Source organism: Talpa occidentalis, unplaced genomic scaffold (genome assembly GCF_014898055.3).
Source record: "Talpa occidentalis isolate TD23 unplaced genomic scaffold, MPIMG_talOcc4v2.1 talOcc4.5, whole genome shotgun sequence".
NCBI classification, from domain to species: domain Eukaryota; kingdom Metazoa; phylum Chordata; class Mammalia; order Eulipotyphla; family Talpidae; genus Talpa; species Talpa occidentalis.
In genome coordinates this window covers 94,355,777-94,372,906 of record NW_023604861.1, presented here as the reverse complement: position 1 = coordinate 94,372,906, position 17,130 = coordinate 94,355,777, and the positions used below count along the sequence as shown (strand labels likewise).

General features: G+C 40.1%; 1 protein-coding gene across 11 annotated transcripts in view; it reads left to right on the top strand.

Annotated features, from left to right (window-relative positions):
• The first annotated feature begins 2,803 nt into the window (after positions 1 to 2,803).
• The window catches only part of IMMT (inner membrane mitochondrial protein), a 38,789-nt gene continuing 24,462 nt past the window's right edge, over positions 2,804 to 17,130 (top strand). For 8 of the 11 annotated variants that reach the window (XM_037527772.2, XM_037527767.2, XM_037527770.2 and 5 more), the window contains exons 1-3: positions 2,804 to 2,947; positions 13,852 to 13,925; positions 14,747 to 14,936. In XM_037527772.2, coding sequence (XP_037383669.1) covers positions 2,903 to 2,947; positions 13,852 to 13,925; positions 14,747 to 14,936 — 309 coding nt within the window. In that variant the 5' untranslated portion in view covers positions 2,804 to 2,902. Of the gene's footprint in view, positions 2,948 to 3,307; positions 3,342 to 3,400; positions 3,420 to 13,851; positions 13,926 to 14,746; positions 14,937 to 17,130 lie in introns of those variants that run through there. The other 3 variants (XM_037527771.2, XM_054701811.1, XM_054701810.1) reach the window with 3 other exon arrangements.

Sequence of the window (17,130 nt, the reverse complement as noted above, 5' to 3'; positions counted from 1 at the left end):
CAAGAAAAAGAAAAAAACACCCACCTTAGCCTTGTTAATTAGATATTCCACGGACAATATATGCCCTGTTTACTGGTTGAAATCTGTAAGGTTCAAACACTGGCTCTCAAAGACTTCTTATCTATCTATCTATCTATCTATCTATTTATTTATTTATTTATTTATACAAGCACTGGGTACAGTCAGAAGCGCGGGAGGGTGAGAGAATTCACCAGAGCCAGAGCAGGGGAATACACTGCTGAGGGGAGCAGCGGGCGCAGCAGGAGAGGTCTGCGTGCCATGTGGGACCCTCACCCAGCGCCTGGCGGGGCTGGGGATCCAACTGGCGCTGCAAAGTCTGCCGGCATCTTTGCAGCCCAGCTCAACTGCTGCGCCACCAGGGGAGGCCCAAAAACTTCACATTTAATAAGAAGACAAATATACAGTAGATAAAGTGACTCACATGGGCAGTTCAAGTTTAAGGAAGAGAAAGCTTCTAGTTGGGAGTGATCAGAGATGAGGAAGTAGAACATGAAATGGGTCTTAAAGATTATGGGGAGGATTTTTAACAAGGGTAAGGTCATTCTTAACTGCAAAAATAACACCTACTAGGGAGAAAACAGAGGAAGCCAAGACAGAAAGATGCAGATTTACAGCAGTGGTTCTTGTACTTCTTGGTATTAATAACTCTATGCATGCTCGAAAATAGAAGACCCCCAAAGAGCTTTTGATTATATGGTTATATTTTATTTTATTAGTATTTTTTTGGACATTAAAATTGAAAAAAAAAAACTTAAAATACTTTTGCTTGCTGTCCTAAAAATTACCACAATTACCAGTGGTTTAAAACAACACATATTTATTATTTTATAGTTCAATGGAAGAGAAGTCCAAAATGGGTTTCGTAAGTCCAAAATCAAGGTATCAAGTGTTGTGTTCCTCCTGGATAATCTGTTCCCTTGCTGCTAGAGATTGCCTACAGCCTTGGATTGTGGGCTCCCTTCCATCATCAAAGCTAGTTATCACTAACTTGTGCTACCATGTCACTGCTCCTGATTCTGACCCTCCTGACTTCCTCTTTTACTTGTAAGGACCTTTGTGATTATACTAGGTGCACAGATAATCCAAGATAGTCTTCCCATCTCAATTCTTAATTTACTCATATCTGCAAAAACACTTTTTGTGGAATAAGGTTAACAAGTTCACAGGTTCCACAGGAGAATGTGGACATCTTTGGGGGATCATTATTCTGCCTACACCACATACTGGTTTATTTTTTAAAGATTTGTTTTATTTACTTTTGCATAGAAGAGCTGGGGTGTAGGCCAGAGGTGGGGTGTGTGTGTGAGAGAGAGGATTCACCAGAGACAGAGTAGGGAGCAGAACAGGCACACTGACTGAAATACACTGCTGAGGGGAGCAGCCAGCGAGTCAGGAGAGGCCAGCTACACCATGTAGGCAGTTCCCTGGGGGGAATCACTGATCAGAACTCCTTCTTGCAGAGGCTGCTGACAGCTTCATAGTGCTGTGCTTAACCCATTGCGCCATCAGGGTGGCCCAGTCACTGAAAATTTTTAAACAAGGGAGTGATGTGATTTCAGTTTATGAGTTACTTTCAGAGAGTTCATTTTAAAGCAAAACAGTTTCAGGAATTGCATGAGGAGGATAAAGACTTAGTAGACGAGAGATCAGGAAACTATGGAAATATTGGAGTTTGAGATCTAGAAGCTGAGGAAGTCACTGATAGCAAGAGGTTTACAGCCTAGGTGTTAGAAAAGTCACCACACTGTTATCACCCAGCATGAAAACAATGGGCGGAGATGTCAATTCAATTACTACAATTACTTAAAAAATATGGCAGGCTGCTCTGGTGGTTGCTAGTTGCTGGAGATAAAATGTATAACACATTATAAGAGTATTATGCAATTACTAAAATATTCTGAAAAGCACTGAACATATACAAACATAAATATCCGACTTGAGATAAATTTCATTCATGTCTCCATTTTACAAATGGTATTAATAGTATTGTCCATCAAGAGAACACCACACTGTCACCTAGGTAAGGCTTGAAAGTACTTTGTAAACACAACAGATGCACAAGTTATTTAGCTTTTATGATATTGTGTTAAGACCATTAGTGTTAATAATATAGAATACTATGTTATAACATTGAGTAGAGACTCGATAGAATATTTCGAAGTGTTTCTGCACTAACTTTATCTTTCAACCCATCCCACAGACTGCAGACTAAGTTATATAAAATAAAAAACTTGGTGAACAAAGCAGTATAATGTAATCTGGAAGGAATAGAAACTTTGAAGTCCGGACAATCTGGATTCCTATCTTGGCTCTGGCATTTATCAGGTACGTGAACGACACGGTTCGCCCAAAGTTCTCTCGAGTGTTACGTTCACCCCATTTCCAGAAATCAGGAGAGCTCGTGAAGGGCTGTAAAATGAAACACGCAAACCGAAACAACTCCGTTGTTTACATAACTTTGGCCAAATCGATCCCTTTCTACCAAAAAATCCAGCTGGCAGACGGTGGAGATGCCTTCTTGTTTGAGTCTCCAGACCTACTTGACAGTTCCTGAGGGGCGCGGAGTCACAGCTTCCGACGCCCTCCTTCCGTTACAGTTCCAGGAACCGGCACTAGCAACCAAGGACCGCAAGCCCGAGCACGACCCGGAAGAAGAAATTTCCATTTCCGCCAGGAGCGAGCCCATCCTCTCCCCGCGGCGGGAGCCGAGAGCGGAGCTACGCGTGCGCAGTGGCGCTGACTACTTTTCCGGTACGATCGGAGCGGAGGGGCGGCTCGGACGCAGACGTACGCACGCACGCCAGCACGCACGCACGCCCTCCCCAGCTTGCGCGGTCTCTGCAGCTCCCGCATACACCAGCCGCGCTGTCCACCGGCGGAGATGCTGCGGGTCTGTCAGTTATACGGCGTGACCGCCACCGCTCAGGTGAGCTCCAGGGCGCTAGGAGAGCGCGCGTGAGGAAGCTAAGTGCGGGCAATCAATGGAAAATGGGGGAGGTTATGGCTGTGGCCGGGCCCCGGGACAGAGGTGTGTTTCAGGGCCGCCCTCAGCGCGAATCCCGGGCGGGCCCATGGGCAGTTAATTCGGGAGCCCGGCGGTCGGGGATGACTGGAGGGTTATTGCTGGAGCCGGGTGGGGTGTGGAGCGGAGGCGGCGGGGAGGCGGGCCTTGAGGGCGTGTCGTCCAATCAGTCCAGCGCTGCCCCAGTCGAGGACCAATCGGGGCTCCTGGCGCTCGGGTCGCCGGTTGGGCTCTTGATAGGTTTCCCGCAGCCAGTGGGTGAAGGTCGAGGGGCGAGGACTACAGTTCCCAGCGGGACGTGCGTAGCCTTGGCTGGTTGCATCTATTTTTATAAGGAGTTGCTGGGACTGCTAGGGGCCGCGTTTAATGGGTCAAGGTTGTAATTATTCGGTGGTACTGCCTTTTCGTACCTCTGCGCTATTTTTAATCTAGACGTTAGTGGAAGAAAGATTGTAGTTTATGAAACTCAGAACGCCTGGTACTTAAGGACGAACAAGAGTCATGACCTTGTGCCCATTGTGCCTGAGCATCTGTCTCCAGGCGCAGGCAAAACTTGGGCAAACATTCAGGGAACCTACACACTCAGCTACATTTATTTTGCACAATTATTGAATACTTTTCTAAGAAGTAAAGCTGTCCTATTTTCATTGCTCATAATTTTCATAAAATTGATATTTTGGTAAAATGTTGTATTGCTTAACAGGTGTTGTGACTCAAGAAGTAACTGAGCAAAATCTGTAGACATCTAGACATTCCAGAATCTCTTTATGATTTTGGAATCATAAAGTCAAAGGGTTTCTCCCCCCCCCCCCCCTCAAGTTTGCTGATATCCTCATCGGTTGTCAGGATAGGAGAAGCAGCTTCTTCCATAGGAAAGTGGGTCTTTATTAGTTTTCCGTTGCTACATAATACATACTACAAATTTAGCAGCTTAAAACAATATTATCTAAACATTTCTGGGCCTGCGTGATCTGGATTCTATGCTCACTGTCACATAAAGATGTAATCAAGGTGTTGGCTGTGCTGTGGTTCTCATTTGGAACATAGTATCCTCTTAAAAATTTATGCAGTTTGTTGGCAGAATTCAGTTCCTTGCAGCTATAGTCCTGAGGCCCCATTTTCTTGCTGACTTTTATCTAGCCTGTTTGGAGAGGCTCCCTGAAGTTCATAACATGGACTTTTGCTTTTTTGCAGGCGCCCAGTATCTTGTCTCTCTAACTTCATAATCTCTTAACTTCTCTGATTTTGATTTCCAGACCCAGATTTAAAGGATTTATAGGATTAGAGCAGACTCACCTGTATAACCTCCCTGTTGATTAAAGTCAGCTGATTAGTGCTCTCCTGCCCACCTGTGACTATGCAGGTGCCTCTTTTTTTCCTTTCTCCTTTTCCTTATAATCCTGTGCTTCTAAAAATGTTAAAAAAAAAAAAAAAAGTCAACTTACCCTCGTTGCTAAATAGGACTAAAAGGATGGAGGAAGCAGTTGCCTTGTAGGCCAGAACTGTTGAAGTCTGTCTTTGCAGCCCTATTTTCATGGCATACATCTCCTTATTCTGCCCTCAGTTTACATTATGGTTGTCATTCATTTCTCTCCTCTGCTCTAAAGTTCAAAATTACTTTTTCCTTCCCTTTCTCAAAATATTTTCCCTATATTGGGTTCCCAATTAGGAGAATAGAAGAAAATTGAACTCTTTTCTAGCTCGCAAGGAAGATTTTTTTACCTTCATTGAAATGTCTTGTAAAAGTCATTGGTTTATTCTTAATTGTCACCTCAATTATTCTGCAACATTTGCTTTTGTTGTTTTATAAAACTCTACTCTTTTGGACTTTCTTCCATGGTATCTTGGGTCCCATCTTAGCTTTAATTTCTCTGCTGTTTTCCTTTTTTGGGTCTGCTTCTTCCTTGTACTTCTGAATATATCCCCCTAGGTACTCTTTTCCCATCAGAGTAGTTTTAGGTTCACAGCAAAATTGAGGTCAAGGTACAAAGATGTGTGTGTGTGTGTGTGCGTGCGTGTGCGCACATATCCCTTGCTCCTACACATGCATAACCTCCCCTATTGGCAACATCCCCTACCGGAGTGGTACATTTGTTGCAGTTGATGAACCCGGGTTCATAATCATCCAAAGGTCACAGTTTATGTATTAGAGTTCACTTTTGATATTGTTTTGGTTATGGGTTTGGACAAATGTATAATGACATGTATCCATCGTTATGGTATCATACAGAGTATTTTCATTGTCCTTAAGAGTCCTATGTGCTCCTTACTCATTACCCTCTGATCCCAAGCCCCTTGGGCCACGTATCTTTTTACTCTTCATGACTTTACCTTTTCCAGAATGTCATGTAGTTGGAGTCATGCAGTATGTAGTCTTTTCAGATTGGCTGCTTTATTTAGTAAAATGTCCTTAGTTTCTGTGTGTGTGTGTGTGTGAGTGATTTGATAGCTGATTTCTTTTTAATGCTGAATAATATTCCATTGTCCAGATATATCACTATTTACCCATTCTCTATTTACTCAAGGTAACCTTGGCTACTTCCAGGTTTTAGCAGTTATTAATAAAACTGCTGAGAATGTTTGTATGCAGGTTTTTGTGTAGACAAGTTTTTAACTCCTTTGGGTAGGAATGTGATTGCTGGATCAGATGGTAACAGTAGGTTTAGGTTTGTAAGAAACTGCCAAACTATCTTCAAAGTGGCTGTGCCATTTTGTTTTTCCAACAGCAATGATTGAGAGCACTTGTTTTCCACCTCCTTGTCAGCATATGGTAGTGTCAGTATTTTGGATTTTGGCTATTCTAATAGGAGGTGTAGATCGCTCACTGTTGTCCATCACTTTATATACTCATTTACTTTCTGGTCTCCTCTTTTGAGCTTTATACTCCGATTTCTATAATTTTTTTGTTTTTGTTTTGTTAAGATTTATTTATTTATTTATACAAGCACTGTTTATAGTCAGAAGCGCGGGAGGGTGAGAGAATTCACCAGAGCCAGAGCGGGGAGCAGAGCAGGCAGAAGGACCGAAGCACACTGCTGAGGGGAGCAGCGGGCGGCAGGAGAGGTCTGCGCGCCATGTGGGACCCTCCTCTGGTGGCCGGGGAGCAGCCGGGGATCGAACTGGCGCTGCAGAGGCTGTGGGCAGCTTCGCAACCCGGCCCTCAACTGCTGAGCCATCTGGGAGGCCCTATACTCCGATTTCTAAATGCTTGTTTGATTTTGTCAGATTTATCCAGAATAATCCACTTGTCAAAGTCCTTTTTATTCCATTAAGCCTCATCATTTTAAATGTATCCCTGCTTTTACTGTTGCCTTCCTGGAGTCAGTTCTTTATATAGTAGTTAATAAAGACCTTTTTAAAAAGTGTGCAGATCATGTCCTGTCCTTCGGTGACATCCCACAAAATTCAGACTAACCTCTTTACCACACCATCTCCTTTATGATCTGGCTCTTTGTAGATCTCATTCTCTCTCATTCTATTCTTCTGATATAGAGCATATAATCTCCCTCATTCTATTCTTATGATATAGAGCACAAAGCCTTTTCATTTGCTATTTCTTTTGCTGTGAAGCCTTCCCATACATCTTTGCTTAGCTCACTGGCTTCATTCACGTATTTTTAAATATTTTCCCTTCAGAGAAGCCTTCCTGTCTACAGTGACCTCTGACCACACCCTCCCTTCCTTGCAACACCCTGTTCTTTACCCTACTTTTTTTTTTTTTAAGAAATCATTTTTTTTTTTTAAGATTTATTTATTTATTTATACAAGCACTGGGTACAGTAAGAAGTGCGGGAGGGTGAGAGAATTCACCAGAGCCAGAGCAGGGAACAGAACAGGCAGACTGACGAAGTACACTGCTGAGGGGAGCAGCAGGTGGCAGGAGAGGTCTGTGCGCCATGTGGGACCCTTGCCTGGCGGCTGGGGCTCGAACTGGCACTGCAGAGGCTGTGGGCAGCTTTGTAACCCAGCGCTCAACTGCTGTGCCACCAGGGAAGCCCTCTACCCTACTTTCTATTACTTTGTATAGCTCTTACCAGTCTATCTGACATAATTATTATTTCTCACATTATAATCTTCATAAAAGAAGTGTCCCATGTTTTTATTGTTACCTTCTACTACAGTGTCCATGGTTCCTCATAGAGGCTCAGTAAAAATAGGACATTTTGAATGAAAGAATAAGTGTTTTCTTTGAATTTTCCTTAATTTAAATGGATGTGACCTCCTTTAACAAAACAAAACAAAAGCCATAGGTTTTAGAACCTCTGTTTTATTAAAATTCTCCAGAGATACACAGAACCAGAAGGATTTGTATATAGATGGAATGATGAATTATAAGCAGCTCATGCAGTTGTGGAGGTTGGTAAGTCCATTGTAGGTGGACTCAATATGCAGAGACCCACAAAAGCCTGTGGTGCAGTTTGAGTCTGAAGGCCCTCAGCTTGGAGACTCAGGAGAGCTGATGGTGCAATTCCAATCCAAAGACAGTTAGAGAATCCCCTCTTGCTTGGTGAGGCTGGCCTTTTTGTTCTACTTCAGTGTTCCCAGAACCAAAAAATAACTTACCAAATTAAATAACACATAAAACCTAAAATAATACTAGCATTTAGCAAAATCAGGAGTGATAACAATAAATACACAGTCTGTATAAAGTAGCTCCCAGGGAAGGAGCTTGGCAGCACCCCTCTTGCTGCTCTCTGCTCGGGGTGCATACTGCTTCTGTAATGACTGCGCCAAAACACTGAACACTGTCTTCGCTTTTCACCTTTTACCATAGATGCAACAATCCTCTGGATTTCTTTTTGTTAGCAAAACCAGATACTAATGTAGTAGCAATAGTATGTACTTTCATAAAAGCAATTTTAAAGTAGTGGAATTGTAAGTGAATTTTACCACATGGGGAAAAAATAAACTTGCTGCCAAGTGTTTGAGGATGATTTGATGTATAGGATAAGTGATGTTCCAAACTAAAAAGATAAAAATATAATTAAGATAATTAATACCTAACATAGTATACATTATACACCTGAATACAAACGTAATACAACTAAGTTTGAGATGATTTGTGACTTCCATTGGCCAAACATGGGACAATTTGAGTTTCCTTAAAGGGTGATAATATATTTATTTGTTTAAATCTGAGTTCTTAAAGATATTGCTCTGGTTGGCTAGGACTATCCAGCAAGCCACCTCAAGAATAATAATGGTTTGTTGCCTTACTCACTTCTGGGGGTTGTCTGGTGTCAGCTGGACAGTTTTTGGCTCATTGTCCCTCATGAGTTTATAGCCAGACAGTGACTGGGGCTAGAGTCATCTCAAAGGCTTCCTCACTCTCATACCAGGCAGTTGATACTGGCTGCAGCTGGTACTGTTGGCTGGAATACCTACATGTGGTGTCTTCATGTAAAAAGTGTGATGAGCACTTCCTTAAAGCTTTCTGAAATCTATAAGATCTTTGCCAAATGGAGAGACTGAGACTGAGAAATAGTTTTATTTTTTTAATCTACCAAGTCTGGATTCCTTTATATTTCTTTTGAATTTTACTTGTGAAATAGTTTTTTGGTTTGTTTTGAAGGTCATTTCTATCCTTATTATACAGTGCTGAAAGAATCCAATTGTCATTTATTTTAATTTTTTTAAATTTTATTAATTTTTTAAATTTTATTTTTTTTTAAGATTTATTTATTTTATACAAGAACCGGGGTATAGGCCAGATGTGTGGGAGTGTGAGAGGATTCACCAGAGACAGAGCAGGGATCAGAACAAGCAGACTGACAAAATACACCACTGAGGGGAGCAGCGGGCGCGACAGGAGAGGTCTGCTGTGCAATGTGGGACCCTTGCCGGCCGGCCTGGATCGAACTGGTGCTGCAGAGGCTGTGGACTCCTTCACAGTGCTGCGCTCAACTGCCTGTGCCACCAGGGGAGGCCCCCAATTGTCATTTTTGAACAGTCTTAAAATCCCTTTATCAATTTCTTCTGGGCCTCCCCGGTGGCGCAGCGGTTGAGCACTGGGTTGCAAAGCTGCCCGCAGCCTCTGCAGCGCCAGTTCGATCCCCGGCTGCTCCCCAGCCACCGGTCCCACATGGCGCACAGACCTCTCCTGCCGCCCGCTGCTCCCCTCAGCAGTGTACTTCGGTCCTTCTGCCTGTTCTGCTCCCTGCTCTGGCTCTGGTGAATTCTCTCACCCTCCCACGCTTTTGACTGTACCCAGTGCTTGTATAAATAAATAAATAAATAAATAAAACAAAATAAATCTTTAAAAAAAAAAAACTATCAGTTTCTTCTATCATATCTCTTCACAGGTGACAGTTTTGATTAAATGTCTGCCACTACTTAACAGGGATCTCTTTCTCAACCAGATTCCAAAAAATGTATTTCTCACTTTCCTTAAGTTCTCACAAATGGCCTCTGTGAAGGCTGTCCAGCTTCTTCAAGGCCCTTCCAACTTCACCCCCAACCCCAGCCTCAAAGTAATTACCACAGGCTTTATGCTTGTTCTCAGCAGCACTCACTTCTCGGTACATGCGTCTGTTTGGTTAAGCTTTATAACAAATCATCGCAAACTTAGTTGTATTAAATAACAACATCATTATATATTATTTTATAATATATAGATAGGATTTTATACAGCCAATAAAAATAAAAGGTTTGTAAATAACACAGTATTTATTATCTTTCACTTCTAAGAATTTCTGGACTCTGTTAGGTTCTTGAGGTCCAGTGAGGTTGCAAGGGTCTTAGAAAAGCATGTGAGATGGGAACTGTAACAATTTTTGGGAAATACACCTTGCCACAATTAATAAATAAAAACCAACCCTCCCCCCCCAACCCCAAGTTGGTCCTCATCAGAGGAAAACTAGTTGAAAGAGGATCAAGTATTTATCCTGCCTTTCCTATGAAAATGATTGAGTAAACAATGGGCCTCCCCGGTGGCGCAGTGGTTGAGCACTGGGTTACGAAGCTGCCTGCAGCCTCTGCAGCGCCGGTTTGATCCCTAGCCACTGGGTGAGGGTCCCACATGGCGCGCAGACCTCTCCTGCCGCCCACTGCTCCCCTCAGCAGTGTACTTCGGTCCTTCTGCCTGCTCTGCTCCCTGTTCTGGCTCTGGTGAATTCTCTCACCCTCCCATGCTTCTGACTGTACCCAGTGCTTGTATAAATAAATAAATAAATAAATAAATAAATAAATCTTTAAAAAAAAAAAGATTGAGTAAACAAATTCTAAGTGAGAGGAAATAATCTTTTTTTTTTTTCTTTTTTTAAAGATTTTATTTATTTATGCAAGCACTGGGCACAGTCAGAAGTGTAGGAGGGTGAGAGAATTCATAGAGCCAGAGTGGGGAGCAGAACAGGCAGACGATGAAATACACTGCTGAGGTGAGCAGCGGGCGCTGCAGGAGAGGTCTGTCCCGCCATGTGGGACTCTCTCCGGAGACCGGGGATCGAACTGGCACTGCAGAGGCTGCGGGCAGCCTCGCAGCCCAGCGCTCAACCGCTGCGTCATGAGGGGAGGCCCCAGAAATAATATACTAAATGAAAAATAGTAAAATTAAAGACCATCTTTTACAACTTTTAGTAAATTAATGGATCTAAAATTGTTCATCAACACCATTAGTAACATCCAAAGGAAAGACTAGCAATCATTTTGTGCCTAATGATAAAGAATATACCATTTAAAATTCTTGCCAAAGATGGTAAACCTAAATCTGAACAAGTGTCTTGCTGCAACTCCAGTTTGCAGGAAATAACAGAGGACAGGGATATGTTAAATTATATTGTCCACAAAATCCATTGATTATCATCCCTTGAAAATTCTATAACACAACCCAGGTTCTTCAAAAGATTAATTATTGAAGGGAAAACCTGTGAATTAAAAGACACTTAAATCTTTTTTTTTTTTAACAAAGCAAAACTAAGCTATGGTGTATGAGGATTTATACTTTGACAACAGAAAAAAAAAATTTCTGACTTAAACCTCTATATTGGACATCTAATTCTATGTAGACATGAGCATTTAGTAGAATACTTAAATTTTTGAAATCAAGAGCCAGTAGAGGGAGCCCAGGGGCCTATGGTAGACCTTGGTGGTGGTGTGGTGTGGTGTGGTAACATGTATCTGAAGAGTGTGAACCCATGTTTCTGAGTCATAAGTGGTGTTGTAGCCAATGTGATCTAAAAAATAAATAATAGTAATATCAATATAAAAATCACTATTTCACATAAAACCCCTTTCTGAATCTTGATAGAATCATTATGGTTTTCAGACATTATTTGTGATAACAAAAATATAGACAAAACTGGAACTTCCGTCAAAAGGAACTGGTTAATTATGTTCAGTAACTTCACATGCAGTGACATCCATACAATGGAATACTTAATCTCTGTAAAACGCACTAAGAAGATTTTCATGTACTGATATAGCATGATTTCAAATGTATATTATTGAATGAACTTAAGTACAGAACTAGTGTAATTATGTTATCATTTGTGTGAAGGGGAAGTATCAGGAATTCTGTCATAAAATACCTCTGCACAAGAAACCAGCAATATTGATTGCCTTTGGAGAGGGTATTGAGTAACTGGAGAACAGACTTAACTAGTGACACTTCACTCTGTGTGCAACTAAGTAAAACCTTTTGAATTTTGATCTTAAATTTTAAATTTACTCACTACTGGGAACTTAAATTTAACAATCACGTCAAAATATATTCCATCAAAGGAAGGGAAGATAATCAAGATAAAAGAAAAGGTAGATAAAGAAGTAGGTTAAAAAATAAATATTGACGTGAACTAGGATGCTGAAACTCTAGTGTTGAATTTGGTTCTATAGTACCTGGAGTCAGTTTATTACTGTGTTTGCTGCTTGATATTCTAATTAGCTAAATACCCACTGCTAATAATATCTTAACTTTTGCCCTGATTACTTTCTTATAGAGGTTAAAAGCTACTATCTTAAATATAGCTTTAATAATTTCCTCCTTTAATCAACAAAATGGAGTTGTAGAAAGTAGATGGAATTCTGTTTTAAATTTCATACTACTTATTTTACAGAGCAATAGGAAAACACCCTTTTCTATTAAATGCATCCCTAAATGTTGAGAAGTCTACATGCTAGTTAATAATTGGAATACTTTAAAATTTCTCATTGTAGCTACTTTGCTTGTTGTGAAATGTCTCTGTTGTTAGTATATTTTCCAAATGTGTTAATACATTGATTTGACATTTACCTCTGGACTTTGGTGAATAGAGTGTAAATTACAACTGTAATTCTAGAGTCATCTCAGGTGCCCCCAATCATGTGATATATTCAGTATTTTCCTTAATCCTTAAGATTTTTTTTTAATGGAAGTTTGTGTTTTTCCAACTTTCTACAGGTACAATTTCATCACATAACCTAGAGACAGCTTTTTTTTTGTTTTTTCCCCTCTTCGTTGCAGTTTGATTTTTTTTACTTAGTATGACTATTTATGGAGGAAATAAATTTGTAATTTCAGATTGATAGCCATGAATGGCTTTAAGTTTATTGAAATCTTCCTAAATAATATCTACATGCATGTTTGTTTTATTTAAGGGATTCCCATATTGCTAAGAAGCATTGAGTTAGTTAATGTGTTTTACTTTGATTAAAACAAATCACAAAGCATTACTCTGATTGTTTGCTTTTATATAAAGATAGTTACATGGAGAGCAAGTTTTTTTTTTTTTTTTAAGATTTATTTTTTTATTTATACAAGACCTGGCGTACAGGCTACAGGTGTAGGGGGTGAGAGGATTCACCAGAGACAGAGTGGGGAGCAGAACAGGCAGATGGACTGAAGACACTGCTGAGGGCAGTAGCAGGCAGGGCAGGGGAGGTCTGCTGCGCCATGTGGGTTTCTCCCTGGCCAGTGGCAATCGAACCTGTGCTGCAGAGGCTACTGACAGCTTCACAGCGTTGTGCTCAACCCACTGTGCCACCAGGGGAGGCCCTATTTTCTTGAGCATTTACAACATTGTTTTTTTCTTAAACTATTGGTTTTTAGCCTAATGATACACTAGAACAAACCTAGAATGAATTTTTACATTTAGATGAATGCCTTTAGGAATTGATCAGCTACATAATTATCTTAGAGATCGAAAACAGTTTTCTGGATAAATTTAACTGAGTGAACCCGTGTGTACCTGCTAATGCACTGCTCATTACTACTCTGTTGACATATTTTTCAGCCATCCAAGAATGTTGCATAATGAGCATATGCAACACCTATAAGTGCTAAATGATCATAGTCTGATAAAACTTTTTAATCTTTTTTTTTTAAAAAGATTTATTTATTTATTGATTGATTTATACATACATACATACATACAAGCACTGGGTACAGTCAGAAGCGCGGGAGGGTGAGAGAATTCACCAGAGTCAGAGCGGGGAGCAGAGCAGGCAGAAGGACCGAAGTACACTGCTGAGGGGAGCAGCGGGCGGCAGGAGAGGTCTGTGCGCCATGTGGGACCCTCCTCCGGTAAGGGGGGGGGAGCAGCCGGGGATCTTACCGGCGCTGCAGAGGCTGCGGGCAGCTTCGCAACCCAGCACTCAACCGCTGCGCCACCGGGGAGGCCCAAAACTTTTTAATCTTAAAAGTAATTTCAGATGAGCCTTGAGGTGCAGGAAGCATCAGTGTTTTTAAGAGTCTATAAATACACTTCATGGTAAACTGATTTCTGAAAGTAATATTTTGTTTAATGAAGACATTTGTAATAAAAATATTACTTCTGGTGATTATCAAACCTAAAAACTTCCCAGATTCCTTTAACTGTTTCTTCCTTCCTCTTTAGAGTTGTCTCTGTGGGAAGTTTGTCCTCCGTCCAATACGAACATGCCGTAGATACTCTACTTCACGCAGTTCTGGGTATGTTGTATGTCTCTCTGTAAACAGCTTTTAACTGTGAATTATGGGGTGTGTGTGTGTGTGTGTTTATGTATTTTCCTTGACTATAGGATTGGAATAACTACTTAAAACCTTTTTGTTAAGGGATACAAATCCTTTGCTGTAAAATATCTGTAGCATTGTTTATTTTTAGGTGAACATTTGTTATGATGCTCATTTTGGTTCTTTGGTAATTGGATGGCATTCAGAGTAAATCCCTCTGCTCTTGGCTTTCTGCCGTTGGATGGGAAATAGATTTATATCCAGAATTCAGCACTTTGTAATTTAAAAATATTTGTTCTGTTTGCTATTTATATTATTTCACTTTTTTAAAGGGTTTATTTTGTTGTATTGGCAAATATTTACAGAAACATTTAATTAAGAGGAGAGGAGCTTTATAGAAATGTTTAATTAAGGGGAGAGGAGCTTTGAAAATTAGTGGTTATTTCTTTTTGGGGTTTAAAGGAACTTTTATGATTGTGATCATCTTGAATTTTAAGTGTTAAAGAGTTGATTGCTTTCTCCCTAGCCTAGTTATTACTGTGTTAAAATAATTTTCAGTAATAATTTAATTAATTATTAAAATAATACAGTTATTACTGTATTAAAATAATTTTCCATAAATAAATGGTGGTGTTTTCTATTGCAGCCTGTTTGAAACTGCTGATTATTGGTCACTGTGATCTGAAATAGTGATACAGAAGTAGGAATTATAGAGATCTTTGAGATCTTTACATTAGTGTAGGGAAGTAGGTTTAGGAGAGTCAAGAAATATAAATTTGTCTCCTGTTTCTTTCACTTAGGTTATCTGCTGGCAAAATTGCTGGAGCTGGGTTTTTGTTTGTTGGTGGAGGTATTGGTGGCACTATCCTATATGCCAAATGGGACTCTCATTTTCGGGAAAGTGTAGAGAAAACCATACCTTACTCAGACAAACTTTTTGAAATGATTCTTGGTTCTCCACCTTACAATGTTCCAGTGCCGAAGAAGCCGGTAAGAGTTTAAACAATATTTCTACTATTCCCTTGGAATACTTTTAAAAGCAGTTTTTCACCTTGAAAATATCTTGTATAATTCAGTAGAATGTGCCAGATATATAAGTTTGTCATATTTTCTTGATTATTTGTAGAATTGGATTTTTATCCTTTTGGGGTGTTTGTTATAAGCACTTTCATTTAGTACACACTACATAAAGTAATTGTGTGGCACACAAGGGTAAATGAAAGAGGTGGCTCAGGCAGAGGTAACCCTAGCTGTTCTGTGGATGGAGAGGGTTCTATATAAAGGTAATCAAACTAACATACAACAATAAAAACAATTGTAGAACAGTTGTGACAGAATCCAAATGTTAAAATTAGTAGTGGCTCCATTTAGACCACAAAAAAGATCCAGAATTTTTAGCAACATACTAATTGATGGAATGATGTTAATATCCTGGATAGTTTTTCCCTCATCTGGCTTAATTTAAAAAAAAAACAAAAATCATGAGTAGCTCTTTATTCAGACAGTTGCAGGAAAAAAATTACAAAAGGGAGCATGGGCTTTTGTATTTGGTATTGGATATGTCTTTATGCTGAACTTGGTCGTGGTTGATCACTTCTTCCTTAGACAAATGGATAAGCATGTATACTCTAGTAGCTAGCATGGTCTAAAGACTGATACTACAGCAACGAATTTGGGAAAGCAAGTCACCTCTGTTCCCCTCCCTCACAACATTGTTTTTCAAAATGTTTAGTCTTCTATATCATTTGTTCTTCCATATAGCTCTTAGAAATCTGTGCTGGCTGAGGGAGGCAGTTTTACCACCTCACTGGAGAAGGAGCAGAATCTTAGGGATGCATTCTAAAATCTTGGGTTTATTTTAAACTATATGATCCAAGAGAGTCAAAGGGGTGGTATATTTTTATGGTATTAACTGATGAGCAACTGACAGTGGTGGTGCAGCAGGTTGAGCACACTGTGAAGCTGTCTGCAGCTTTTGCAGTGCTGGTTTGATTCCCGGCTTGCCAGGTAGATTCCCACATGGCGTGGCAAACCTCTCTTGTCACACCCACTGTTCCCCTCAGCAGTGTGTTTCGGTCCTTCTGCCTGTTCTGCTCCCCGCTCTGTCTCGGGTGAATCCTCTCACCCTCCCCCGCCTCTGGCCTGTACCCCAGCTCTTGTATCAAAATAAATCTTAAAAAAACAAAAACCAAAAAACTATATGATCTAAGAGAAATAATTGGAAGCTATTCTAGAACCCTGTAGTCAGGGTCAATAGTTCATAATACTGTTGTTTTCTTGTTTGACATGAATTCATGTGTCATTTTTTGTAGATAGACTCTATTATCTCTCTCAGAAGCCTTGGTTTCTTTTCATTCCACTTTGGTTACACTGTAGAACATTTCCACTTTTGTTAGCTTGGCAGGTCATACTGCAATACTTCAAAACTTAAACTTAATCCTGATTTGCTTTTGTGTGTGAGTGTGTGTGAATTAAAGATATTGCCATGCTGTTAAAGTATCTAAGTTAGAATTCTTGGGTTCATCTTCATAGTTGCTCATGTTTTGTTAGCTATCCTATTTTGTTGAGTCGCTAAATACTGATTCTTGCATTACTACTATTCCTGTCCTGTTTCTGACTTTCATATGTTCATATCCAAATTAGTTTCCAAACTGACCTGTTCCTCTTCCTCCACAAAACCTTGTTTTATTCCCAACTCCTGCCTCATCTCTTGTATCATCTGTGCCATCTAAAATACTGTCATGTTTTCATGATATTTTCATGTTGTCACTTATCAGGAATTTTTAAATACTTCCTGTGGTTTAAAAAAACAGAACATCACGGAATTAAAAAAACCCAAAACTAGAGAGGCTTTAGAGATTGTCTTATCTTCTGAGTAAGGAAGATGAACCCAAGAGTGGTTAAATGTTAACCTAGGAACTCACCATTGGTTCTTCTATTTTTGTAGTTTATGGTCTTTGTGGTCCTTAAGCTGACATTCAATATCCTTGGCAGTCTGACTCTTATTTACTTTTCCAGCCTTATCTCTGAATGTTCCTGCACATAAATCTTTAGCTTCACATCCATTTACCTTACAAGTATGCCTGTGCTTTCCATTCATTCATTTGTTCAACAAATGTTGATCAAGTGATTATTATGAACCAGACATTGTTCAAGGGCCTGGTTAAAGCAGAGAGCTAAAAGG